General features: G+C 52.1%; 5 protein-coding genes across 5 annotated transcripts; 3 read left to right on the forward strand and 2 right to left on the reverse strand.

Annotated features, from left to right (window-relative positions):
• Positions 1-1,073: 1,073 nt before the first annotated feature.
• Positions 1,074-2,689, forward strand: CTRU02_200223 (GATA zinc finger protein; the record flags this gene model as incomplete). Its single annotated transcript, XM_036723345.1, has 3 exons — positions 1,074-1,105; positions 1,210-2,449; positions 2,507-2,689. The coding sequence occupies 3 exons, from the start codon at positions 1,074-1,076 to the stop codon at positions 2,687-2,689; spliced, it is 1,455 nt and encodes a 484-aa protein (XP_036585134.1).
• Positions 2,690-12,056: 9,367 nt separating this feature from the next.
• CTRU02_200224 (uncharacterized protein) lies at positions 12,057-12,230 on the forward strand (the record flags this gene model as incomplete). The annotated part of the gene is made up of 1 exon (XM_070203654.1): positions 12,057-12,230. One exon carries the CDS (start codon positions 12,057-12,059, stop codon positions 12,228-12,230), a length of 174 nt encoding a protein of 57 aa, XP_070062236.1.
• A 4,017-nt stretch (positions 12,231-16,247) lies between these two features.
• On the reverse strand, positions 16,248-18,745 carry CTRU02_200225 (glutamate-cysteine ligase; the record flags this gene model as incomplete). The annotated part of the gene is made up of 6 exons (XM_036723346.2): positions 16,248-17,270; positions 17,342-18,050; positions 18,184-18,335; positions 18,413-18,478; positions 18,568-18,640; positions 18,735-18,745. The coding sequence occupies 6 exons, from the start codon at positions 18,743-18,745 to the stop codon at positions 16,248-16,250; spliced, it is 2,034 nt and encodes a 677-aa protein (XP_036585135.2).
• A 2,308-nt stretch (positions 18,746-21,053) lies between these two features.
• Positions 21,054-23,976, reverse strand: CTRU02_200226 (nuclear polyadenylated RNA-binding protein; the record flags this gene model as incomplete). Its single annotated transcript, XM_036723347.2, has 5 exons — positions 21,054-22,151; positions 22,204-22,367; positions 22,418-22,458; positions 23,529-23,870; positions 23,933-23,976. The coding sequence occupies 5 exons, from the start codon at positions 23,974-23,976 to the stop codon at positions 21,054-21,056; spliced, it is 1,689 nt and encodes a 562-aa protein (XP_036585136.2).
• Positions 23,977-24,854: 878 nt separating this feature from the next.
• CTRU02_200227 (GTPase activating protein) lies at positions 24,855-27,003 on the forward strand (the record flags this gene model as incomplete). Its single annotated transcript, XM_036723349.2, has 5 exons — positions 24,855-24,896; positions 25,118-25,272; positions 25,328-25,782; positions 25,830-26,695; positions 26,746-27,003. 5 exons carry the CDS (start codon positions 24,855-24,857, stop codon positions 27,001-27,003), a joined length of 1,776 nt encoding a protein of 591 aa, XP_036585138.2.
• Positions 27,004-27,108: the final 105 nt, after the last annotated feature.

A 27,108-nucleotide genomic window follows, 5' to 3' on the forward strand; every position in this document is an offset into this window, starting at 1 on the left:
CGAGACGGAAAAGCACTTGGATTCAGCCCCCGCGCTCAAATAACACGATCTTTGCATACTTGATCGCCTCATTTGCCCGCTTGCTGCACATACCAGACCGGCTACGCGCGACAGCTCTAAGCAACCACGACACGCACACATCCACTTTAGCTGTCTCTCTTCCTCTCCTCTCCCGCTCTCCGTCTATCTCCTTCTCTTCAACGCCTGTTGAAGCGCGCCCGCCCCCAAGACGCTAGACTGCCACCAAAAAGCAACGGCATCGAAAAGAAATTCAGAAATTCCACCGGCCCAGGCCCACGGTATTTTGACACGCCCACGCCCCTCGCCGAGTCTGAGTCTCACTCCCAGACCCCGTCGGAATAGGTTCACCCCGACTAGCCTCAACGAGGCGTCAAGGGATTCTAACAGTGTGTCTTGGACCACATATCCCAAAAAGCCGCCACAAAGAGCAGCGTGGTAACTTGACCGACGCTAGGCGGCTTTTTCTTTCTCAGCTCGGAACCTCTTGACAAGCCCAATTGGAACCAGCATTACCCCCGATCCTCCCCTCATCCCCCCTTCTCATTCTCACACACCACACACCCACACCCCCTAAGAAAGATACATGCGGTGACCTTCCCGTCCCGCCACCACGCACCACACACGCGCCGATAGCTTGATCAGATCTTGCCTACCGGGTACCCAGCTGGAGAAGTTCGACTGATTTAACCTAACCTAACCTCACTTCCTCGTCCCAGGCCAAGCCACACCACACCACCCTGTCTCTGTTTGGTTTGGTTTTTTTTTTTTTTGGGCCGCCCGTCACTCACACTCACACCCTCTCTCGTCTCCACGAATTCTTCCCTGCCAGGCTTTTTATTCTTACATGACTCTGGGCTTCCCACCTTCAATCATTCTCTCTATCATCTCCACCCATTGACAGCAAACTTCACCGGACTCCCGTCTTGACACCGAGCCCACGGACTAGGCCCGCTCTCGTCCCTTCACGCCTCGGTCGAGTCAGATGCACAGAGACTCATAGATCGCATCTGGGGTTCTAGTCAACATTCATCTGTTCTCCCGGTAAACCCGCTATGGAAGCGGGCGGATCTGGTACTAGGCAAAGGTCCGTTCAATTCTCACAGACGCCCCTCCTCCGTTACCTCATCATATCGTTCGCCCTACCCCTTAGACCAGTTCCAGACATTAACCAGTACTTCTTTTTAACAGCCGTCCACCTTCTGCCAGCAAGCCTGATCGCTTTGAAACTCAACTTCCTCCCAGAGAGCCTCTCAACAGACATTACCGTGACGGCCCCGCCATGGCGACCGCAGCCCTTATTAGCCCGAGCACCACCCCGTACGGCCATCCTACATCTTTTTCATCCGGCTACCAGCACGCAGCTCCCGGCCCCAGCATCGCAGGCATGATTTCGCCAGTTGAGCCCCGAAGACCTTCAGATGAGTCCGAGACTCCTCATCGTCAATCGCTCCCTTCACTCTCCGAGGTCATCTCTGGTGCGAAACCCAGCGCGTATCCGCCTTCTCAAGCCTCCAGCATGTCGGGCTCTCAAAGCTTTCCTTCACCCTTCGCACCAGGGCCTCCAAGATCATATGCCGAATCGTCCACCGACAAAAACTCACCTCGACCTCTCCATCTTGCTTCAACCTACCCTCCCAGGCCGGAAGCGTTACCAGCCATCTCTGACGCTCCAAGACCGCCACCTTTTGCTGGTCGCCCTCCTGCACCCATGAGCAGCTTCCCCGGCCCTCAACCCAGCCCGCCTCACAAGCCTGAACATATGCGCGATCCTGATACGAGAGCGCCTGAGCCGACGGGTCCGTATACGCATCATCATGCGCCGCCGCCGCCGCCGCCTCCCACGATATATCCTCATCCTCACCCAAGCCAGCTTCCACCTGGACAGGTTCCCCTTCCGGCGTATCCTGTGTCGCCCCGCCACGGCGGCCCGCCTCTACCTTCGCCATACGACGCCCAGCGTCCTGGAGTTCACGCCGAGGATTCAGAATATGGCCCAGCACGCGCTCAGTACGACCGAACCCTCAATCGCCACTTGGACGCATGGGGCTACCAGGATTGCCTTTCTAGAGTGAGTGGTCCCATGAGTGACGCCATGTCCGTCAAGCTTACCAATAAGTTCTCTCAGATTGCTGGTGCGACGAGGACGATCTACAACTTCGCCGAGGCATATGGCAGAATTGCAGCGGAGCAGCATGGCGCCCATCCTCTGCCTGACAGACTCCCAACGGAGCGCGAAGTGAATGATATGCTCGACAACGTTGAGTACATCAGAAACTCACTGGACTCGGTACGACAGCTTGTCAAGGAAAGCAACGAACGTGCACGGGCGGCTGGAAAGCAAAAAGGATACGAAGACGAGGACACGCCGATGTATGACGGTATGAACAAGAACAGCTACGGCATCACTGAGGTCAAGAAGCGCCGAGGAGTAAGCATTTGCCGCCCTTAACAAAGCCCAAATGAAGGAGCTGACATGCCGCAACAGAGAGCCGCGCCCCCCGGAAGGTGCCATAGCTGCAACAGAATTGATACACCGGAATGGCGACGCGGACCTGACGGTGCCCGGACGCTCTGCAACGCTTGCGGACTGCATTACGCCAAATTGGAGCGGAAGCGCCAGCTTGAAGCACGACAAATCCGCCCTAAACCCTCTGACGAGAGGAGCTAAAATCAAATTACCTAACTCCGCTCATGGTTTTCCCACACCAAACCTAAACAGTACATACCGATAGAAGCATAGGCTTCGTGGATCGCGCATAACTTGACACTACATCATTGCATTCGGTTCAGTTTTGCACCTTCACACAAATCTCAGATACCCCCGGCCGACCCAAAAAAGAGGCATCTCATCAAATGAGCGGCGTCCGCGCTGCGTCACACTTCATATACTAGCAACAAAACTGGTTACATTATCATTTCTCAATACCCGGCATCGACCCCTGCACTTCTTTTTATTGTATATATCATGCTCTTCAACATACTCATCGGATGGGCACCAAGGGACAAGGCATTCATCTGGCGGCGTTCATTACCACATTTTTTATTTTATCTTCATTTTCTTACACCCTGCGAGGCTTCGTTATCTTGGACCTGTTCACAACCCGACGAAGCAAAGCGGATTCTTTTTTTTTTTTCTTCTTTTCCTTTTGCAAAGTCCATTTTTGTTCTGTGCTTTTTGATTTTAGAGAAAATGGGCGCTATGCAATCAGGATGCTTACGGAGGTCCCTTGGAGCGAGCAACCGCAGAACCCCCGACAGTCGATCGCTATCTAAACAGGCAACAACGACATTCCTCTTACCAAATATTTTTTTTTATTTCCACAAATCGTTTTTCTTGATCTTAACTGGGTGTGGTTCATAGGGATGAAGGGAAAATTTCAGGGAAGAGCATTTCGCCAGTGGTCCCTTTGAGGACAGGAAGTAGACAAATGACGTTGGCGTCGTCATCTGAGATCGGTCCCCGACTGGCGCAAGTCCATGGGGTTTTTTATTATTATTATGGCATTTTGATTTTTGTTACATCTCTTCTTCTCTTTCTGTTTTCCCCTATATTCTTATTGATGGACACCGAGGGAAGAGGAAGTACTACTCTCTGGCTATTGGGCTCTACAAAGGCGTAGGGCACAAACACAAACACAGTATTAGCTGATTTTCTTTTTATTAATTGTAAGAGTAGCCGGATGCGCAGATACCACAATGGTGAGGGATGGAAAGTGGGTCGGTTGCATCGAAAATAGGAAAGAGAAGAAGACCATCACATCATGTTCTTTTTTTACTGGGTCAAGCAACATATCTTGTTCCATACTATTTCTTAAGCCTCGAAAAACAGCGTGACATCTGACTTGGCCATTTACGAACTGAGCGTGACACCTTTATCCACTTTTTATTTTTCCCTCCATCTTAATCGACCCTGCCAAAGCCCGGGCCCCGCTCCGGTATCCTCTCTCTCTCTCTCAACAGGCGCGCGGGCGGATATGACCGTTCCAATAGATTGGGTTTTGGGACAGGCAAGACGAACCTCGCTTGCACGAAAGCGCAAGGGCATGCCTGGAGAGCCAAAGCCGTCAAAGTGGGCTGGCGGGCTATAACTAGCCGCAATTTTGGGAAATCTCCGCCGTGGGAATTGTATGATGTAGATGAGAGCATACGTGCCTTTCTCCGCTTTGTTTCGGGGGCCCCTTGGAAGGAAGGAATAAAAAGAGCAGAGCGTAAGTGACAAAAAAAAAAAAAAAAAAAAGCCAGCCAGCCTTTTGGTGGTATCCGTAAGGTAAGCAAGCCCACCCCTCCTCCCCTTTTTCCACCCCTCCTCCCCTTTTTCCACCCCTTTCCACTTCTTCTTCCTCCCCCCCCCTTCTCTCTCCCACGCCCGGTTCCTCGTGACTGGAAACGATACAAGAAGAAAAAAAAAAGACAAATTACCCGATGGGACGGGCTGGACGGGACGGGTAGCATCTCATCGCGATTTCGATTCGATGAGATGTAAGCGTACTAGGGGGGTTTAGGTGGAGATGGGACCCGCGCGGGGCGAATTATGCATTTTTTCCCTTTTATCCTTTCTTATCCTTTCTTATTCTTTTTTTAATCCTGCCTGTTTATCCGTAGTCCTGCAGCACTCCCCGTTATTCTTTTTTTTTTTTTTTTTTTAAACCTTCCTTCCCCTTCCAATTCCCGTACGATAAGCGGGCCGGGAATCTCGGAGAGCGGACCTTGCTGTTATGAGAAGTGATCATAAATGAACCACCGCTCTCACTCACTAGATAACGTAACGCAACATCAGCACCAACCATTTAAATGTGTAGCGGCGGGATGGGGAGGGGGGCAATCACCATTAGAATGAAAGTTTAAAAATAAATGTAAGGTCTTTGTAAGCATAGAAGGCGATGAAGCGAGATTTAAACAATCATTGATCAAATCTCGTGGCGTGGGGCGTTTTTTTTTTTTTTTTTTCTCCCCTTCCTTTCTTTCCACCAGATCTATCTGCCTGCCTCTTCTCCCTTTTCCCAGGGTTCTCCGATCGGAGGGGAGGCGAAGAGGGAAGGGGGGAGGGGGGTGGGCTGGTAGAACTGTCTTCCTAGGATGATAATTGGCGGACCCATACTCCGTATAAGGCGCAAGAGACTCACATATACATACTCCGTACTACGTGTATGTAATTGCACAAAAAATGCGTGACTAAACACCGAAATTGTCACGCCATGTCATGTCACGGCATCCGTACATGCCATGTGTCAAGGATCAAACAGATGGACGAGAGCAAGATAAAAAAAAAAAAAGGATCAAGGGAAAATGAATGCGCTCGGAATTGACATGCCGGGCCTACCGGGAAGTATGGTGGAGCAATTGCTCCAGAGGGGTCCAGAAGGTTGAGAAATCTTAATACGCGCGGATAATGATAAGGTAGCTCGCTCGAAACAGGATGATCTCTAGCAACAACCTTTTTTTTGGTTATGTTTTCGGCCGTCAAGATCAAGAATGGGTCAGCTTTTCCCGAGGTTTCCCTGCCGTCCACCCCCCCGAGCAACCCAGAGTTCCTTGGTCACAAGGACCTCCCTTGCCTGACATGTCTCCTCCCCCCCCCCCCCCCCCCCCCCCCCCCCCCGTCCGATGGGGGAACAACATCTAACTGGCAAGTTCCCTGCTTGGCAAGGTCGACCCGATTCTCGGTACCGCCAGGTATTCTATTTTACTCTGGGCTTGCCTTAAGGCTGGGACGACATTATCTTGTTACGGGGGACTGCAAGGCTACCCCATCACATGAACCTCTGACATGCGCCTGCATCTGAGCTCATTGCGTTTTGTCAATGTGTGTGTGTGAGAGAGAGAGGGGTCCGTTAGCGTTGACGGACACATGGCAAATGACACATGCGGTATATGTGGCTGCGGTCCTTTCGCTACGCTGTGACACGAGCAGGAGGAGGAGGAGGAGGAGGAGGAGGAGTAGCAGCATCAATAATGGAGGCAATAGCATCAAATCGCTCATTGCAAAAATAAATAAATAATAATAATAATAAATGCTAAAGCAGAAACAAAAGTCAGAGAGGAGGTATTTTAGGTTCTGTAATACCTCCGTCATATCACAACCAAAGTTCGGATTAGGGGGGGTGGGTGTGTGTCTATTCTTTTTCTTTTTTTTGGTTTTTCTAAATCTTCCGCGTGCGACGACGACGAAGACATCGTGTACGAGGCCAACCACATGCGGACCATTACCGAAGAGGGGGATCACAGATCGTAAACGGGTAGCTTGCTTGTTCATATCGGCCTTTCGTGGGACGTTTTACAGGGTCCACGAGGAGAGGAGGGGGGGAAGGAAGAATTGATGAAGGGATGAGCAATGAGTGAACTCTTCTTGTTGCTGACGCTGCAATCGCTGCCGCCCCCCCCCCCCCCCCCCTTCCCTCGTGGTGTAATGTAACCAACACCACCGCCGTCGCCGCCACCAACCACGACCAAAGCAAGTCGCAGGTTTGGCAACTCGAGCCTGTTGTCGTCGTCGTCGTTGTCGTACAGATGGACATATGTGAGTGAATGAGAAGGGAAAATGGGGGGGGTGGGCGCATGTCAGTCAATGTTGTCTGTTTACGTCTTACGGCCGCAGGAAGGGACAAGAATCTGGAGCAACCCCAAACACACACACACACACACAAGACGAGGAAACAGAATGAGGGCGGTTTTGTTTTCCCCGGCCACATTTCTCAGCGGATGCGTATATTTACGATGTCGGGGGATGTTGGCGATGGCCGAGCTGGTACTTGTCTTTGTGGGATGTGAGTCGTCACATTATCTCACATCTCCACGGGCCTCTCTCTGCCACTGAGAAGGGTGAGATTTCCCTGGCTGAGTGAGCTGCTCTCTCGTCCGTGTCTTGTCTCTCGGGCCAGCGCTCGCTCTGTGTAGTCCAATCGTTTGGATGCGAACCACACCTTCTCCCCCCCTCAAAACGATTCCTTCCATTTTCTTTCTTTCTTTCTTTTTCCTGGCTTTTGGTGCGGCTGTTCGGTTCGGTACTCATCTGCGTCTTGGGCTTGTTTGGTTATTTCTCATTTCCTCCTCCCCCCACCACCACCTGGGCTTTACCGCTCTTGGTCTCTCCCCTCTCCAAATTCCCACACTGGCTGGTCCTAGCCTTAAACTTGTGGCTGAAGGGAGAAGAAGACGAGATCCTTCGATTCCGCGCCAACGAACACCACTATTGACTGGTATGGTCTTCTGTGAATTCTAGCTCCGGTTCCATTACCACTCGAAATACGACATGTCACCAAAAGCAAATGAGACGGGGCTGTCTTGTTCGTCTCACCATCAAGTATGTCTTGGCTTTCACGAGGTCGGGCGTTCACCCTCAGTCAACTCTTGGCATGCGGAATGATGCTTTTCAGACTGTAATTCTTTCCTTTGATACTGTGTACCATACAATAATCGAACGACCGACCGTCCTCGGTCGGCGAGGTTTGCAGCTTGCGGTTCCCTTGCAGCACCGTTCCAGCTGCCAGTTTACTAGCATGCCCAGGGGGTGTGGTGGTCGTTTGGACTACTACTGGAATTTAAAGAAAAAAAAAAGAAAAAAAAAGATTAAAGCAGGGTGAAAATAAAGGCTGACATGCGCAGGGACGTGGGGCTCCCGTCCCGCACATCAACCATGCGAGATGTAATATGTCCATGCCCTGCGCCGGCGTCAAGTCAGGACATGCCCGGCTTGCTTGATGGGGTCTCTTGCGCGCGCGTGCGCGTCTTTTTCTGCCCGTGCCAAAAACAGATGCCAAGAACTTGTGCCCTTCTGTTGTCGCCATTGTCTCCCTTTTAGTAGTATGGGAGGATGGTAAGGGCAGTGTTCGAGATGAGGCCCATGTGGCATCATTACAAGGTTAGGGCAGGAAAACATGGTCCCCCTTTGTGTCAAGAAGACGTATATTTCGGCTCTTGTGGCGTTTGGTGTGTCATTCAACATTTTCTGCGCTGTACGCTTTGGCATCGTGACAATGCGACATCTGGTTTGGCCACTCAATCAACATCCACCCCCCCCTTTCGAGCATTTGACCTCGATGTGGGCTGCCGGTTGCTGTGGCCGACAGGGCCAATATGCGTGGTCAATGTTTCTATGATTGAAAAAAAAAAAAAGGACTTGTTACAAAGTGCCGCGGAGCTTCTTGGTTGCATTTCCATACGCGAAGTTGGTTCACGAGTCACATTCCTGGCCATATGGAATGATTTAAACTTTATGACAAGGCTGTCGATGTGTTTGGGGCCCGGGGACATTCGGACTGGAGATGAGGAATGGAGCTATACCTGGCATAATATTGACGGGCATGAGCAATACAAATGACATCGCCTGTCATGGTCGTTGACAGGGCGTCGCCTGCCCTTGCTCGAGAAGCCGAAACTCTTGCTCCGAGAACGAGAAGAAGAAAGAAAGAAAAAATTAAACAGAAAAGTAGCATAAAGTGGGCTAGCCACATGGCACACGGGAGTCTCGGTATGCACAATGCTGGTAGACGTCGGCCCCGGCCCGGGCTGGCATAGTATCCCAACTAGTGGCAGCGCACAGCTGGTGGCGGCGTCTCTGCGTGTCGCCCATGCGCTACAGGCCTGTGGACGAACACCCCTTCCCGCCACAAGCTTCAATGCCCGCTATTTTGACCATGTACGTTAGGCTGCGAGGGGCTGTGAGCCGCGAGTTGTCATTTCGTCTCTCAACATTCTCGTCTCTGCTTGAGAGTGCTAGCGCTCATTCATGCAAACCTGCAAGTGCTCACCCGCTTCTTGGCTTGGCCGGCTCGTCTTTCCCTTCCACGAGAGACCAGCATAAGGGTGTGCCCTTTATAGGTCGGCTAGGTATCGTGGTGTATCTTAACACTAATTATCGCATAGTTGATGTCACCGTTGCCACTGTACATGGTTTGACAAGGTAATGGGACTGTACAACGGTATCAGAATCTTAACCTGCAGCCATGCGGATCTGCATCTATTTGAGATCATCGTGTCGCGCTGTGTGAACTTGATTTGAAAAAGGGAGAGAGGTAAGCGATGGTCATGTTGTGGCGTAGCCCAAGCCAGCTGCGATGCGATCCAGGGCATAGGGGGGAATGCGAGAGCGAACGATTCGGGTTATTGTCCGATGAAGAACGGCTGAATACGTGCGGGCCATTGCGGTTGGGTAGCGGGACGATTTGGCTGTGAGAAAGGCTTGTGGAGCATATGTTTTGTTCGAGAGTGTAGATGTAGAGGTTAGCGGGCTGCACTCGGGCGAGGACAAAAAGTGTCAGTGACGGGAGACCACTTCGCGGCAGTGATCTCGTGGCAGCCGCAAAGTCAATGCTGTAGGAACAGAATCTCCGTTGCATCATTCCAACCAAGCCAGAAAGAGATTGGCAGTCAGCCCAAGCAAGCTGTGCGGTAATGAAGGATATTGAGTGAGGTCAGTGTACGAAGCATACCAGCGACGACCGAGTACTCTTTGTTGTCAGGGCTATTGGTGAACCACTTAATGCACGGACAGAGGCACATGCCACAGCCGCGACATTCAAGACTTCGAGAGTGCAACAAAAAATGATTCGGAAACAGGCAAGTCTGGAGGCATCTCTTCTCGAAGCTGGTTTTCAATTTTGAAAATTCTTAATTGGTCGCAGTCTCCTCGGTTTCGAGCCAATGACTTCGGCAAAGCAGCGGGAGTATCCCGCTAGAAAAATGTTGGGGTTTGGTGTCTAGATGATTCAAGATCGGGGCAACTAACCGACCGTTGCTTATAGTCAGTGTCAGAAAGGCTTCTAGACGCAAAGTTGAACCTTGCTTGGGCCGCGGGGACAACTTGAGATGCGCGGGCCTATCCGGGAACGATGCATGATCGATCCAGATGATATGCCGAATGGCTAGGACGATACAGTGACATTTAGCCGACATCTCTTCTGCTAGCGTGAAGTAGGAAGTCTAATAGTTGCTCAGGCCCGAGACTTCCTAAAGAACGCACGAGTCATTTCCAGGAGCAAATGGGCCGTGTATCGTGGGGATTAGAGGTGGGCAGTTACATAGTAAGGTTGCGGACGTGCCCATCATCTCAGCCGATCTCTGAAAGACGTATCATTCTGAGTTTAGTGACTGAAATCAAGGTTGACACCGGCACCGCATCTCAACATCTTGCATACATGGTGGATATAATGGATGATGGGGCAGGTACTGGCGATGAGGAGTGTGTCAATCGTTTTTGCGGGCGTGTCTGGTATCTTCAGTAGAGAGCTGGGCTAGGCAGTGTGCCGTCGGCGGCTTTGCAGAGTCGGGAGACAACAGGCCGACGCTGCTAGTTGGTTTGACCGCAACGCGAGAGCAATGCCCAGAAGATATTTCAACTAGCCTAAATCTTGCGGGGTGGGAACTTGGGAATGCTGAATGATGGGGACGCCACAGCTAGAGGAATTCAGGCGTTGGACAGTAGCCCTCTCTGTATTTCTTTGTCGGTGCCTGGGGATCAGACAGTATCTCAATTGTTTTTAGTCAAAGGCGCTAATGACTGAAGGTGTCGGTTGCGGGAGATGATGGCTACGGTTGCGCTGGATATGAGTCCATCTGCCGGGCCTCTCTGAAGCCCATATACCCCGTTCGCCGGTGGCCAGGTCAAGCGTCAGTCGTCGTCTCTGCCGGGCACACATTCCGTCTTCATCATCAACACACGGCCCTTGAACGGTCTGTCTGGACTTTGCTTGTCAAACAATTTTGCACGCCGTGTTTATCACTTAGCGCCGGTGCGGTGGATTTTCGGGATTGGCTGCTTTTGACGGGGAAATGCCATTCCATGCAGATGGGGGCAATCAGTCCGACGAAGCGACGATCGGCGACGGACAGATGAAGCAGAAAATATTCGCATGGTGCTGCTTGACTCGGCTAGACCTCTATCATCTGTCTCCAACTCGCCATACTATTTTCATCATCGCCAAGCGGGGTGTTTGTAGCCATCTGACGAAAGTCTAAGTTCCCTAGATTGACTCACGGTTGGTTAGTGTAAGATCCATCGTTTTCATTATTGAAACCTTTAGATGAGCACGATGTGCCGAAGATGCATCTAGCGGTCAAACAAGCAGGATCCCTGAATATGGGACCTCGTGGGAAAGCGCCGGCGTCGGTCCCTAAACTGCGATAGTCCCTGTTGACATCCAAAGAAACGGCAATAGCGCTAATTTCTTAGGGTCTCCATTATTCGTAGGCGGTGGGCACTTGAACCAGATGAAAAGGAACAAGGAATCCTCTGAAATCAGATCATCATCAGGGATGAGAGCTCGATCGGGGAACAAAAGGAAAATGTCCCGGCGCTATTTTGGGTGGATGGGTGGGGCACAACACTCGCGGACTGGGAAGGTACAGCGTATACTTGATGTACTTGGAGCTATGACCTCGAAAGGGGGTGTGTCTCCTGCACGTGTGGTACGCCGGGGTACTTGGGCGCCTGAGGTGCCAGCCATGCCCACCCTTGGGATTGAGGTATCCACCTCCATCTAGGTTTGCTTGGAGTAGCTTACCTAATTGAGCCTGCTGGTCCACACTGGACCCCGGAGGCTCCCCGGATGCGATCGCAGATTTGCGTCGATTTGATTGCGATTCACTTTGGGCGGGAGCAACGGGGGTGGATCCTCCTAAGCCAGGCATCCCTCCATTCTCAATCACACTCTCTGCTCCCCATCTACACACTATCTCACTACACCACCAATACCTCCACCACTACCACCACCACCACCTCCCACAGAATGTTCGTCCCATATTCACACTCCACGACTCGTGCGTGGCGTGATTTATGACTTCCCGTCCGTTGCCAAAATCTTAGCGGACTTCGTTATCTCATGCACTGGAGCTTTCATGCCTTACTTTCCGCATCACCCATCGTCCCTCAAGGGGCCTACCTGACCCGTCACGCCTGCTTGAATCTGACCTGGTGTAGCGACTTGCTAATCGCCTTGCCGTTTTGCCACCTGTCTGCAGGGCAGTTGGTGTCAGCCTGCCTACACCAAAGCACGCTACTCAGTCAGGGTCGCAGTGGAGGGGCGGCCAAAATTCCCTCAATGGCAGGGTCTGAAACGGAGGTTGTTCTGGAACGAGGTCTCACGAAGAATCTGCCTGTGCTATGCACTATACGGACTGGTCGGATGCATCACCATCTTTTCGACCCCAATGTCAAGGCCGTCGTTCGAGTGCTGAAACGTATCGACCAAACCAGTGATGCCATGCAAGATTAGGCACATTTCTCCACCTCGGTGAGAGTGCTCCGCGACCAATCACTGTCATTCCCCCGCCCTCGTCTTCACAGCCAACACGAGAAGGCAAAGCTGGAGAAACCATACCCCTCCCCCCCAATTGTCAGCCCAAAGTACTTTGCCAAGGGTGACTCACGAGAAGCATGTTCGTTGCTCTGTCGCTGACTGCGAGATGCCCCTCGCCCAGGTGGGCCGCCAAGGGAAGGAGACCCCGATCTTTGGGTTTACATTGTGCAGATGCATCGACTACTACACTACACTGACCGACCGACTGCTGTCTTTCTCGCTTCCTTCCTCGGTCTCGGATTACACATTCGGTGCTTCGAACCTTGAAGATGGATGATGCACAGTAATATATGCTTTGTACTCCTTCGTCTTGTTTCCCCCCGCTGTCTGTCCTCACCAGGTCTTTGTACCTCGGACACGTCAGAGCACCCTCTGCAGAGACACCCACGAGACACGCGACATGGTCGACCAGGTTGGCAAAGCCGATCTGAATGATGGCACTTAGAGAGTGGCACTAAGGACTAAGACCTGGCGTTTTAGTCGCTCTGTACCCAACCAAACAGCCCATCCAATCTGCCACTTTTACTTCCTCCATCTGCCGCCAGTACCGTCTGGGAAATCACTTCGTCGTCTAGGCTAGTCTAACCACGGCCAAAGACCAAGACAAAGCCCGTTGCCCGTTGATCTTTGCTTTGGCCCAAAACTCCGTGCCTCTCCCAGCCACGTGGGATCCCAAGCCCTGAAAGCAGATAAGCTATGCTGCTCAGATCTCTGGATCTGGGCTCCAGCCTATTTGCCGTCTAAATGATTTATACAGGAGAGGACAAAACACGCACAGCTTATTGGCACCTTGTACCTTGAATCGCAGACAAATTAGTGTAAAATGAAGGAAACAGAAATTAAAACCGGTGCGAATCTCGCTAGGGTGGAAACAGCCATAACCAGGCTTTTGCTCTATTCCACCACCAGGCGGCTACTATGCCCTTGGTTGACAACAATGTACGGCGTTGCTCCCTCTTTGGTATGGGTACATGACCAAATCGACCATACCAATCGTCTCCCCCCCCCCCCATATTCACCCCTTCAAACACGCTGACTCGACTCGAACCCATAGGACTAAAAGAATGCTACGCTGCAGGAAGGCCCCTGGAGACCACCTCACAGGTTTCGCCTACTAGCTATACTCAAAGCACTCGAAGCACACGCTTGTTACTTTGGTGTCAGTGTCGCGTTTCCCCAGAATTGCATCGTACGATCCGCCTTAGCTTCGTCCATCGCTTCGCCATGCCTTGTCAACCGAGGTCCCTTGTCTGCCCTCCAGCCCCGATTTGCTCCGGTTTTGTCTACGCAACATTCCACGAGGTCACCGGGCCGAGATCTGGTTGGATCTCATTAGACGATCTTACACTCTACAAGGGTAGGGTCCATTGAACCCCGTTTCGCACCCAGCTTGCGCGCTACCACCTAACCGGCTCGCCAATCTCTTAATTACTTTGTCACATCTGACTGCCTGGGGCGTGTAATGAGCTCGTACCGAGCGCCAATAGCCGTACAGGATATGGCCGCATTCAACTTTTGGTTGATGACCCGTTGCGATCTTACACAGTACCTACGGCCGTTCAGTTCGTTTATGGTTAGATGCCCACTATCTGCCAAACCTACCCATATGTTGATCTGACGAAGGGTCCAACTTGGACCCCAGTACAGACTACAATGGCAACATCTTCTCGTGTTGCTAGACCAAGCCCCAAATTGCTCTCCAATCCTGCCCGCAGGAGACTAGCTCATCTTCCTTCCAATAGCTTGCTTTGTGCGAACCGTCATCGCACGTCTAGCCCAGCCCGTTACGTCATTATGGTCCAGCAATCGAACCATGGCGCCTCGCCTCGATCACAGCCGCTTGCGGTTGCCAACCAACCACCTAGCCCTTTCAGCCTACCCACACGGCTCCCACGCGACATACCAGAGCAAAGACCTTTCCTGACGAAAAGCTGAACACATCCAAAGCCGAGGAACGATCGTGACAGCATGTTTTCTTCTTGCCGCATCACGCTGTTTGGCGGCAATACTATTGACCTAGGAATGTAGGGAGATGAGAATGGCGACAGCTTTCATATTCTGGTCTGAACTTCCATGCATCGCCGTTCAGCCTTCATCTCCATTTGTTTGGGATGGGGCTCTCTATGTCAGCCTTAGAGGTCCGAGAGCATCAGTGGAATCCTTCCAGATTGTCCACCATGTCTTAGGGTCGTGGCCTTAGGGAAGGTCCGCCTCTTCATTTTATCCTTGGGCTCAAGGGTGAGACGATGCAGCCCGCTACTACTACCACATCGCCCAGCCGGAGCTCAAACAGCCAAGCTGAGATGCGAAGTCGCATAAGTCTTCCCCAGTGAAGGGTTCCGTTGACAGCTCTGGGCTTGGCTCCGCTTTCAGAAAAGTTTTGCTCGAAATCCTCAGACAAGCTCAGCTTCTTCCGTGCCGTGCTGCAGATGAATGTATCATGCCCTGGACAGGCAGGCGAAGCCGGGCGCATATAGTGTCTCAGAGGGCAGGTTTGGTATGGCTCGATCTCGTCACCTTGGCGATACGGAGCTCAACACGCCAGTGTTGAAGCCGCATGACCATGTAGCAACGTGGCTTTGGTTAATAGAGAGGAATGTGATATCGACATCACAGCAATCTGCCGTGAGGGTTGGCTGTCACTACAACGAGCAGCTCGTGGCCCACGGCTGGTTCCTAGTCGGTCTTGCGCCAATCAACGCCCCTTAGTTGACCTTTTCTCTTCTGAACCAGGACATACGCCCTTTCTCAACCGAACTGCCGGTACAACTATCTCTGCCACAGGATCGCACGTACTATGGCGTGCCACCGGTGAGTAGATTTAAGACACGGCCTGGTGGTAGCCCAGCAGCCACCTCGGTCAAGCTAGCCTAGCAGCGCCTAGGCTCCCGCCTTTTGCGGGAAAGCATTGCACGAACCCCGTGTCGATTTCATTGTCCATCCCAGCGTTGCGGGCTGCTAACAGGGCACATCACAGTACACCACGCCTCCCCACACAACCTACACGCCGCACTCACACACACCCCTTCGTCTTAGTGTAGAGTAAGGTACCAGTTTTCCGGGTCATCCCTTCCCTGGAAACTGGTACTGGGAAACTCCATCAACGTACGCCACCTTCATTTCGTTCACTCTCCCCATTTTACGGCCGATTCCGGCTCATTGGAATACTACTATGCGCTCCAATCAGCCAGCCTCAGCGAAAGCTCTAGATAGCTTCTAGCAAAATGGCGCATGATGTGAAGCGGCTTGTTCTGCTTGGTTGACCAACCCACATTCCGTGTGAAGTGGCACTCAGGTCGAGTATAACTCCAGTTCCGCGGGGCTGGGTCACATATAGCCCCCCCTCTCCCCCCAAATATGAACATGGCTACTGGCCAGTCCCTCCTAAGGGATCACTCTGCTGTCCTTTGACGCTTCATAAGTGAACTTGATCTGTTCTGGGAATACCACGCAAGGAAAGGCGGCGCAATGCCGCATAGGGTTTGCATTCATCCAAGACATCATATTGCTCGATGTCGATGTGTAGTCCGTCTTGTCTTCACGTCAGAGGAGAGAGACGTCAAATCCAAAAGGTCAGGCTATGGTCTCTATGTCGAGACGAAGCTCGTCCGAGAGCGACCAAACCTATTCTGAGGGAATCCTCCAACTGCCGTTCCCTTGAGAAAGCCTCATCTGCCGCTGATCGACGCCGCCTTGGCAACTCGTTCCAGGGGCTGGTGCCTCTGAGAAATACAAACAAACTATGCTGTCTTTTAAAGTATCTTTTGTATTCTATGAGTTCATTACGTGCAAATGATCTCCTAGCGGAGAGACGGAGGCAAAGCCTATACAATATGGTCCCCCACCCATTGCGTGCCTGTCTTATCTGATATTCGTTCGACACCTCCCATTCCCTCTGCATCGCTAGCGCCCAGACGAAGGCAAGCCCCTTTTCTACGCGCTTCCACAGCCTCGCCTGAAGTTGCCAAGCAGCTGTGGCAAACCGTAGATATCGAGCCCGCTGAAGCCCTTGCCAGCCGTCTCCCGTTCCCCGATAGCAATAACCGCCGCGACGATATCCTTCTGAATCTCCTCCCCAATGACACTATCGTGCTTGTATGCAGGGTGAACGTCAATAAAGTCGCGCAGCCAACGGGCAGCCGTCGTGAGCTTGCCGCTTGCGCGCTGGCTGACAAGGCGCAGATACGTGTCGAGCTCGCAGCGCGTCTGGACATCTACGTTGACGCCGTCAAGGTAGCTCTCCACCAACGGGATCAGACCGGGGAACTCTCCATCGGCGCTGCCGTTGATGATGTCGTTCACCGTCATCTCCTCGTACTCCTCCTCGACCGGGAGGACCGGCGTAGGCGGCCTACTCGGCACCGCCGATCCCGGTCTCGATCCGGGACGCGAGTTTTCGCCCTGGCGGGGCCGGCTGGAAAAGGGGTTTTTGCGGAAGAAGAACTTTTCCTTGAGCACCGCGTCAACGGCGTGTGCGCGCTCCATGTTCTCGTCAACCTTGGTGATGGGGATGTAGAAGTTGAGGTCAAAGGACAAGATGGCGCGGGTGACGAGAACCATAAACACCGAAAAGGCGGCGTTCTCAAAGTCCGTCAGCTGGATCTCCATGGGCCGGAACTCCACGCGCCAGCCGATGCTGTTGTCGGCTGGGGGCGGCTTGAAGCGCATGTGCTGCCAGTTGGTGGACTGCAGGTTCTCAAAGTGGTCCGTCTTGGACAGATCAAGCTCCTGCAAGTCTTCCTCGAAGACGACAATGGGATCACGAATGAAGAGATGAGCAAAGTGCGTCGCGAGCCGGTCGTCCATGCCGCCGTCCATAAGCTTGGCTTTGATGTCTTCGTCGATGACGAGGTTGGGGTAGAGGTACTCTTGACGCAGGCGCGGGTCCGTCGAGATGTAAGTCGAGTTGGATGCGTACCTGGACTTGGGGATGCGCCAGCGGTCGTTCTTGAGTGGCTACATGGCCATGTCAGTTTGCTTAATAGCGACGTGGGGAGGTTTTGGGAACCAAAAAAGTTTGTGCTCACCTTCTCTCCCAGCTCCTCTGGTGTTCTACAATCCACGGCGCGGCTGATCTGGTTCCACCGCACGTCGGTGTTGGCGAGGAAGCCCTTGTATACAGGCGTAGCCGCCGTTAGTGCAAGCAGGATGGGACCAAGCGGGCTGAGCTGGTCGTACATCTTCCTACCCTCGGTGATGTTCTTCGCCTGGAACGTGATTTGCAGACAGCAGCTACCCATGCCGAAAGCCATGGCGTCCATGTGAATGAAGTTATCCGGCGCGGCGCCGTTGCGGACGTCGTCATCTTCGGGCCAGTTGTGCAAGTCATAGTTCACAGTCGGATCTTTCCAGGGGTTGGGGGTGTTCTTGTCGTGGAAGACGGGGACGTTCACCTGGACCTTGCGGCCACGGCGCCAGCGGATGTTCGCCGCCAAGGTCGGGAACCGGATGTGCGGGTTCGCAATCTCGTCCGGCACGAACTGCGAGCGCAGCTTGGAGCCGGAGGGAGGGTAGTAGGGCTCGGTGAAGTCACCGGGGCAGCCGATGCGGGGGAATGTGGTCAGGGTAATGGGGTACTCGTTGGAGTGCATGTGGTCCTTTGCAATCTTGCGGCGGAGCTTCATGTCTGGCTCAACGTCGAGGAGCTCCTTGAAGCCTATGCCCCAGGGCTTGCCTGGCGTGGCCTCGAGCATGAAACGGCCGAATTCCGGGTGGAAAACGGGCAGAGTGGTCGTGCTGCGTTCACGATATTAGCCGGCTACTTTGCATACCACTCACTCTCTCACTTTTCCACCAAGGTCATACGTCATGTGTATATGCACATGGCGAGTGACTATTGACGAGTGAGGAGGGGACTAGGGAGACGCACGACTCTCTGGCTACCTGCTGCAGGTCCGGCACGCAACCTCCCTCCTTGGCCAGATCGGGGCTCTCGGCAAGTGCCGTTAAAATCTCGGCCTGTCTGAGAGACAGACGGACCTTTGGCTCATCTTTGGAGTAAGTAACGACTAGGTACTCAACCTATATCGACGAATTAGATGCCTTGGCTCATATGAGAGCGAGAGAGAGAGAGAGAGAGCGGCAGGAGGGTTACGTACCTCATCTCCCCACAACATGGCATCGCGCTCTTTGCCCTTGGCCTTGTTCCATATCTCTAGGAGTTGCTGCACGTCTCAAAGATACAGATTAGCAAAAGCTGTTGTTCCTGAGTGATGCAGTCATTTCATGTAAGATATGACAGGGTCATTCGAACCTTGATACCCCACTCCCGGACTTGATCGGCGCGCTGCTTAGCATCCGGCCAGTCAAGGGCGGTTCCTAGGGCTCTACAGATTCTTATGTTAGGAGTTTCCTTCTTTTTCGACTACAAGAGTAAAGGCAAATCTCAAAAAGAAGAGAAGGCAATGCGCGGAGACTTGCAGGAGACCCATGGTGGGTGATTGAGTTGTGCGGTAGTTGCGGTAGTTGCGGTTTGTTGGCGGGGTTTCTTTTTTTTTCTTTTTTTTTGGCGGGCTACGACCGGGTTCCGTTTCTGGGCTCCGGGGGGTTCGGGATTTCCTGTTAGACGAGTGTTTTAGAGGCAAGTGGCGAATTTCCTGGCAACCCCCCAAAAAATGAGAAGATGGTTTGCAAAAGGCCGTAATTAGGAACTGAAGAAGAGGCGCTGGATCATCTGTGTTCTTGATGCCGCTATGGAGAAACCCTTGGTGAGGGGTGTAAAGTTTGGTGGCACGCGTTGTGGTGTCAAGGATCTAGGGCGGCGGGTACGAGATAAGACGTCAGACCCCCCCAAAACCAAAGCTGGGTCGCGATGCCGATGCAGACAAGGCAAGGCGAGGTAAGGATGCGATGACGGCAGCGCGAGTGTGGTTGTTTCTTCAGCAGAGACGACGATGGCGCAATAGTCTAGGCAACGGGGATGCTTGCCAAATTGGACGTTGTTGCTGCAGTTTATGCGATGTGAAATGTAGACTTGCGGCTCAGCCCGACAGCCGACGGCGGGCTAAAAGGTGGGGGGTGGACAACCGGGCTGGTATTGGTATGCGGTAATGTGATTTCGGTTGCCCGGGGAAATGTTTCTTTCTTCGAATCACGTCAACATTTGAAAGAGGAGAAGGGGATTGGACGGAGGGGAGAAATTCTAGAATGGGAAGAGAGGGGGGGGATAAGGTATGGTAATTGCGCAGGTAAAAGCGCGGGATTGTTTAATGGTATGTGGGGTTGGAATCTTTGTTTTTTTTTTTTTTTCTTTCTCCTTGTTCTTCTGACCTTTTTGCGATTTTTTCCCGCTTGTCTCTGTCGCGGCAGTACCGCACGATAATCGATGGAGGGGTAAAATGGAGGGGTTGATTAGAAATCACATGCCTTGCTTAGGTATCCTTGACCGGGGCTGGAAGGGGCCGTGTCTTATTTTTTTTCTTTCCCATGTTCAGTTTTGGGATTTTAATTACTATTATCATTTTTTTCTAGGCCCATGGACGTGGGGTCTGGCAGGGTGATGTAAAATTTAGTTCCGGGTGCCATCGGAGCGGCCGACTGGGACGGGAAGTTTAGAGGTTAATGATTTTCACTCGGGTTTTTGAATGGATGGCCTGTTGTTGTTGAGTGGTAGGTCTGGGGAAGCCTCGGCGGTTGTCCGGCTTCTTTCGCGCCTGGAGGGGTGGAGAGGAACAACACAGATTCGACTGGTTTGGCTGCGCCGTTTTGAGTGCACGGTCTTGTTGTCAACGATTTGGGTAGGCACGGTAAGTGGGCTCTACAGTTGTGTAGGGAGTGTTGACGCCCCGATGACGGCGCAATGGTGTTAGTGTCTTTATTTTTTTTTTTTTTAATTCTTATAATAACGGACCATATATCCCGTGGTGTTAAGCAGTATCTGCGTATCCACTCAAATCCGATTCGAGTAGTAAAGAACTCGTCCTATTCTTCTCACTTCTCAATGTTTGGTTCAATGTCGGGCTCGGGTCTGGTTCGGACAGCTGATGGCGAGTCATCAAGGTCAGGGGCTGAGAAGAGGGGGCAGCTTGAGAGGGGTTGTATGTAGAAGCGAGTTAGGCGCCATCGTCGGCTCACATGGATTTGTCATGTCGTAGGACAAGGGGATTATAAATGGCGAGAGGATACCTTTCGATCTATTGCATACCATCATGCGTATGATTAAAATAGGTACTTCATCCTTGGTTGGTTGAACCTTTTTCCGTATTCAAGTGCAAGAAAATGCCACACGAAGAAATGCTAGTATCAAGGGAATTGGCAGCAGGCAAGATCGTGGTAATGCGGACTGAACAGACACTTCCAACTGTCACTCGAGATATCAGGACATTGCGAGCCAAGATGGCGGATTAGTAATTGATTTTTTTTGGGGGTCCTCATATAATACAAAATGTCTAGATAGTGTGCAAGGAAATGTGTGTAAAAGCATGAAAACAAGCCAGCCCACCCAGACCCTGTCCCCTAATCAACCCCCTAATCCGCAATTTCGAAGAACTATGTCGTCTTGTTCTTCTTTTCGTGAACTTGAATTGACCTGCGCTTGAATAGCTGCCGGACCGAACCATATTGTGTTCCTGTGACTTTTAAGACGCTCGACTTTATGCTTTCCCTGGTTCCTTCATTTCGAAAGGCCGTTTATGATAGCCAAACCAGAGGACGATTGGATATATTCGTCTTCCTTCCACTTGAACCAGGAATAATCTTTGCGTCTTGCTGACCGCGACCTTGCCGCACCATTACCGCCTACTAGCGCGAGTAAGGGTGGAAGCCGCGGGTGCCGCTGCGTCCGCCGCCACGGTAGTTGGCGCCCGGCTTGCCAGCGTTTTTCGGTCCCGTAGGCGCGTTGGCCGGAGGGGCGTGCGCCGGGTCCGGCGATCCTTGATGCGCGCCGCGTTGTCCGCGGTTGAAACCTCCACCACGGCCGCCACCGGGGTTCATGTTGGGTTGCGGAACGTCGTCATACATGCCTTCCCAGGACGTCGGCCCGCCTCCTCCGCCACCCATGCCGCCATAGGCAGCCTGATTGTACTGTTCGCGTCCAGCGCCGCCGCTACCACTGCTGCCGCCCCGTCGCGGTCCGGTTGGCTGCTGTTGCGGCTGACCTCCTTGAGACGGATCAAACATCTGTTGCTGAGGGCTGAAGCTGCCACTAGGGCCAGAAGGTGGACCCCCTTGTTGTCCTCCCATCTGCTGCATCTGCTGCATCTGCTGTTGCATCTGCTGCATCATCTGAGGTGACATGTTGCCCATCATGTTCTGACCGTTGCCGCCTCCGCCGCGGCCCATCATCTGGCTCTGCATTTGCTGCATCTGTTGCATTTGCATCATCTGCTGCATCATGGCCGGGTTCATCGGACCCATGCCACGGCTCATCGCCATCTGTTGCTGCATCATGGCGAATGCTTGCTGCATGCGTTGAAAATACTGAGCCATGACCTGCGGAGTCATACCGCCAGTGGCTCCCATTTGATTACCTCCCATCCCGCTCTGCGCCGCAGCACTATCTTCGCCCTTACGGAACTTGCCTCCACGACGGGCTGCCTCTTCTTCCTCCCTAAGATTGCCTCGTGGCTGAGCCTTCTTGACCTCAATTGGCTTGCCGTGGATTTCGAGACTTGTGCTGAGGCACGCATCGACGCCAGCCTCGCTTTCAAAGGTAACGAAACCGAAACCACGAGGGCGTCCAGTGTCCTTGTCCATCATAAGGGTGGCATCAACAACGCGGCCAAATTGCGCAAAGTAGTCTTTAAACTCTTGGTCCGTGGTATCTTGGCTGACGCCGCCAACGAAGATCTTGCTGGTCTTTTCCTGCTCATCGCGAGGGATCGCGCGTTTGGGGTCGATCTGTAGTTGTAAGCATGGGTTTGATTATCAAGTGTAGGATTTAGAAACACACAATTTTGCCGTCCAGAAAATGTTCCTTAACCATAACAACATTTACGGTCTTCGGGTCTCTGAATGTCAAGAAACCAAAACCTCTGGACCGACCTGTGCTGCTGTCGCGCATCACAGTGCACTCGACGACTTCGCCAAATTGAGTGAAGTAGTCTCGCAGGGATTCTGCCAGCCGTTAGCGAGCTGCATGGGAGCCGACATGTGGCACGACTTACGATCAGTTGTCTCCCAGTTCAAACCACCAATAAACATTTTTCTGCAAACGAGCTTGGTCAGCATTCCTGGACGGCAATTTAAAACTGCAAATACGTCTCGACTTTGTTATTGATGGAACAGATTGTTTCAAGTAACTGCAATTCGTGGAGTTCAGGTGCAAACAGCATGCGCGTTGTTCAGCGAAGATTGGCCATGACTGGACATTCAAGAACAGCAGAATAACGTTTGGCATGGGGGCAGTTTTCCTCCTCTTACAGGGTGCTGAAAGATCCTGAAGCTGGGGCTGGATAAGGGCAGCGGCTTGATGTGGTTCCTGGTTTTCATGTATTGTCTTCGTATCTTGGATGCGTCGGCCGAGAATGTCCACTTCGGTAACAATGGCAGTTCAGACAGAGCATGATACTCAATAGTCGATTATTAGTGCGAGGCGCCCGACACCAACCACATCAAGCCGTATGAGATTTGAGTTTCTAGTCCGTAAACGGGGCCAGAGTAATTGCCGTTGATAAATGATGCCAGCCAGCCACGAAAACTCTCACATCTGGGAGAATCGCAAGTGGATAGCCTGATCATTGTCGAATGTTTGTTGTCTTTTGCTATCGTCAAGTCTGTGCTAGATTCTAGCCTCGAGCGCTATCCGCTGCTATTCTTGCTACAGCAGCCAAAGAACGCTGACGGTTCTCGTCGTGCTCTAAGACCATCTGCGACTGGGCTATAGAAGGCGCACGTGGGCACCCTGATCTGACTGATTGAGTGACTGACTATCGGCGGTATATCTCGGTGTTCTCAGGCTGCTTTCCAGCTGAATTTTGCGGCACCTCTTTCTGGCTTCTCTTTCTGGACTCTCATGTCTTTCTTCCTTGGCTTTCTTGACTCGCCCTGAAGTTTGATCCAAAGACGCGAATGACCAACATCTTCTGTTGATACCTTCTCACTCCCTTTCCAAGTCCCAAGACCACGCAGGTCTGATACGAGATTCCATGGGCACTGATACCCAAACTCCATCAAACCATTACTGATTAATCGATTCACGGCAACCCTACTACAGGTACCATGCCATTGGGGTGTAGAGCAAATACGAATATCATGCAGCGTGCGAAAATCACTTACCCGTCTTCCTTGGCACTGGGGTTCTTTGCAGTGCTAGTGGAATATGTATGTTCCTCATGCTTGACCGCGCCCATACCGTTTGAAGGGGTCGCGTTAGAGGGGACTCCGCCACTACTGTTGCCGCCGCCGCCGCCGCCGCTGCCAAGGTTAAAGTCTACCTCGTCATCATCTTCGTCATCTTCATACTTCATCTCCTCGCCCCCGTGCTCTGGTTCGGCTGGAGGATGTGGTTCTGCATGGATCTCGTGGTTCTGGACGGGAGCCGCAGTTTGGGCAGGGGCAGCCGGTGGTGGTGGTGGTGGTGGAGCGGCAGCTGGCTTCGCGGGGGTATCGTCATCGTAGCTATGGAAAATCAGCGTCTTGTTTGATGAGAAGAGTCGCAGGCAGCGACTATCGTCACTAACAGGTCAGCGAAGAGATCCTCCTCGAAGTTCTCAGGCTCCGTCATCTTGTCGGTCGATAGTCGAAGAGGTTACTGGTGTCGCGTGTGAGCTACCCCAGATGTCGATTAATAGCCACAGCTCGGAAATAAAACGAAGAAAACTAGGCCGTTTAATGAACGTGGACAACCAACGAAAAAGATGGGGGGCAACGACGTCGTCGTGTTGTTTGGATATTTCTTAGAGAAGAGTAGAAGAGGAGGGAAGGTGGAGCTAGAGGGAGGAAGCGGAGCCAATGGGCGCGCCCAATCCAATCAGAGCTACAAAGGCTGGGGAAGAAGCCCAAAGCCATAGGCTAACCTTAGGGATACCTAGTGATTCCTTAGGCCCAAAGCAAAGGGAAGCACGGCTCATTTATCACGTGATCAGAAAAGTCTGAGAGCCAGATACGTGTGGACCAGACGTACTGGGCTTGGGGAAGTTTGCGACTGAGGCCGGGGCGGGTCTATCTCTGGTTCATGTAAGGTACCGAATTGTTAGAGCAACCGTTTGCGACCCGCTTGGAATTTCCACAACAACGAAGGAAGCCCCCTTGCATTATCTCTCACTCAAGGTTAAAGGGTCCTGTCTTGACAGTTACAGAGCCAACTTCAAAATTGTCGCTGCAACCTAGCTGTAGATGCGCTGTGGGAAACCTTGAAAACCTACAACGAGAGTGTCCGATTCATGCCCGTAACCGGAATCACCGTACAGCGCCACAGCTAAGCGGCCGAAGCCACAGTGACCTCTTCTACTCCACTTCAACTGCTGCTCCAAGCGGCGGGCTGTACACTAATGTGAAGCAAGGGTCCGGCCACTGGTCACTTGCTCGGAGCTCAGGCGACTCGCCTGGCGCATCTTAACAACAAGACACACAATGATATCGTCTCAATAGAGAAACGACATGATGTTCTCCTCTTCAGGGAGTGGGAAGAAGCCCTCGCAACAGGTATGCCCCGAAGCGCCCTTGCAAGAAGACATCGTCGCATGCTAAGTTGCCCCGCAGCAGGAGATGGTCCAAGTCGGTGGGTTTCGTCATACCTTTTGCATCTTGAGATGCCTGGAGCAGCAGAGGCTCGGGCGTTGAATGATGCCTTTGGAAACCTTGGCTAACATGACATTTTACACGGCGCAGACCGCTCAGAGTAGGTTGGCTTCGCAAACTTGCAGTCCAAATTCCTAGAACTGACATGGGGTAGTTCTTCATCACCGTTTTGGAAACCGCCGCCCCCACGTGAGAATGCAGCGAAAAGGACAGGTCGCGATCCCAACCTGGTCGTTGGGGCTGCATATTCACATGCAGACATTCTGAAATTCGACTCCCTGTGCGACTCTCTTTGCTGGTGTTGTGGCGCAGCCATTTTGCTAACTTGCGGGCAGAAACCTATCCAACTCCTCTTCGAGACCCAAAACTCCTCCTTCCTCCCATTCGACTAAAGGCCGACCCAGCGATGTCTCCCCTCCCACCTCGAGGCCCTCGTCAGGGCTGTCATCGCCACCAATCAAGAGTTATATAAATTTCCTCTCCAACACGAATGATGACTGGAAAGCGGATGAGGACGATATGATGGGCTACGAGGATGACGATGGCGATGACTTCGGTTTGCCCAGTCTGTCCAACATGAAAAGGCGAACACGCAAGATGGCCGCGCAGAACAAAACAGACCCTAATGGAAGCCTGTCGCCTATGGTTGACTCCTTTGGGCTTGGGCTTCATACCAGAAGATACTCTAACAGTGCGGATATCGCTATTGAAAGACCTGCACCGACATATCCTATGCCAAAGAAGAGCGAGGGTAAAATTTTGAGACCGCAATACAAGGAGATATTGAGAGGTAAGTATCGACCTGAGGGCTAAAACGTGCTACGCTGACAATACCAGACCCCGCAAACGCCCTACATCTAATTGACCACCCTGCTCTTCCTGCTAATGCAACGCCCAAAGAGATTGACGCAGCTAATTCTAGGATAACCCGGATCAATAAGTTCAAAAAACTTCTGCAGGCGTCCACAATCCCTCTGCAGGAGCTCCGGCAGCTAGCTTGGTCTGGTGTTCCTCAAGAGGTTCGCGCCATGACCTGGCAATTGCTACTCAGCTACTTGCCTACTAATAGCGAGAGAAGAGTTGCAACCCTGGAGAGAAAACGAAAAGAGTACCTGGATGGTGTCCGGCAGGCGTTTGAACGAGGTGGCACGAGCGCTGCCCCGACAGGCAAGGCGAGAGGATTAGATGAGGCAATCTGGCATCAAATCAGCATTGACGTTCCAAGGACAAACCCCCATATTGAGCTTTACTCATATGAGGCGACTCAAAGATCCTTGGAGCGAATTCTTTATGTTTGGGCAGTTCGGCATCCTGCCAGTGGCTATGTACAAGGCATCAACGACCTTGTGACGCCTTTCTGGCAAGTCTTTTTGAGTGTATACATCGCGGATTCCGACATAGAATCCGGTATGGACCCTGGCCAGTTGCCCAAAACCGTTTTAGATGCCGTGGAGGCAGACTCCTTTTGGTGTTTGACCAAACTCTTGGATGGAATCCAAGACCACTACATCGTGGCTCAACCAGGCATTCAGAGGCAAGTCGCGGCCTTACGTGACCTTACAGCACGAATTGATGCGGGATTGGCAAAACATCTCGAAGCGGAGCATGTTGAGTTTATCCAGTTTAGTTTTCGATGGATGAATTGTCTCTTAATGCGAGAGATAAGTGTGCGAAATACGATCAGGATGTGGGACACGTACTTGGTAAGTGCATCAATGTCCCCAACATGATGAACAAAACTAACATGTCACAGGCTGAGGAGCAGGGCTTTTCAGAATTCCATTTATATGTGTGCGCTGCCTTCTTGGTGAAATGGTCGGATAAACTGGTTAAAATGGATTTTCAGGAGATAATGATGTTCCTGCAGAGCCTGCCGACAAAGTCATGGACAGAAAAGGATATTGAACTGCTGCTGAGTGAAGCATTTATTTGGCAGAGTTTATTCAAGGGCTCGTCGGCACACCTGAGAGGACAACCAAGCCGAACGCCCTCTGCAAACATGCAATTGTAGTCGTCTGTTCCTTGACTAATTGGGAAGACTAGCATGTACGGTAATCTACGATGAAAGAAGGCGAAGACAGAGGCGGAATTGAGGCGTCTGGGAACATGTCAAGTT

This window comes from Colletotrichum truncatum (genome assembly GCF_014235925.2).
Source record: "Colletotrichum truncatum strain CMES1059 chromosome Unknown Contig_0001, whole genome shotgun sequence".
NCBI classification, from domain to species: Eukaryota; Fungi; Ascomycota; class Sordariomycetes; order Glomerellales; family Glomerellaceae; genus Colletotrichum; species Colletotrichum truncatum.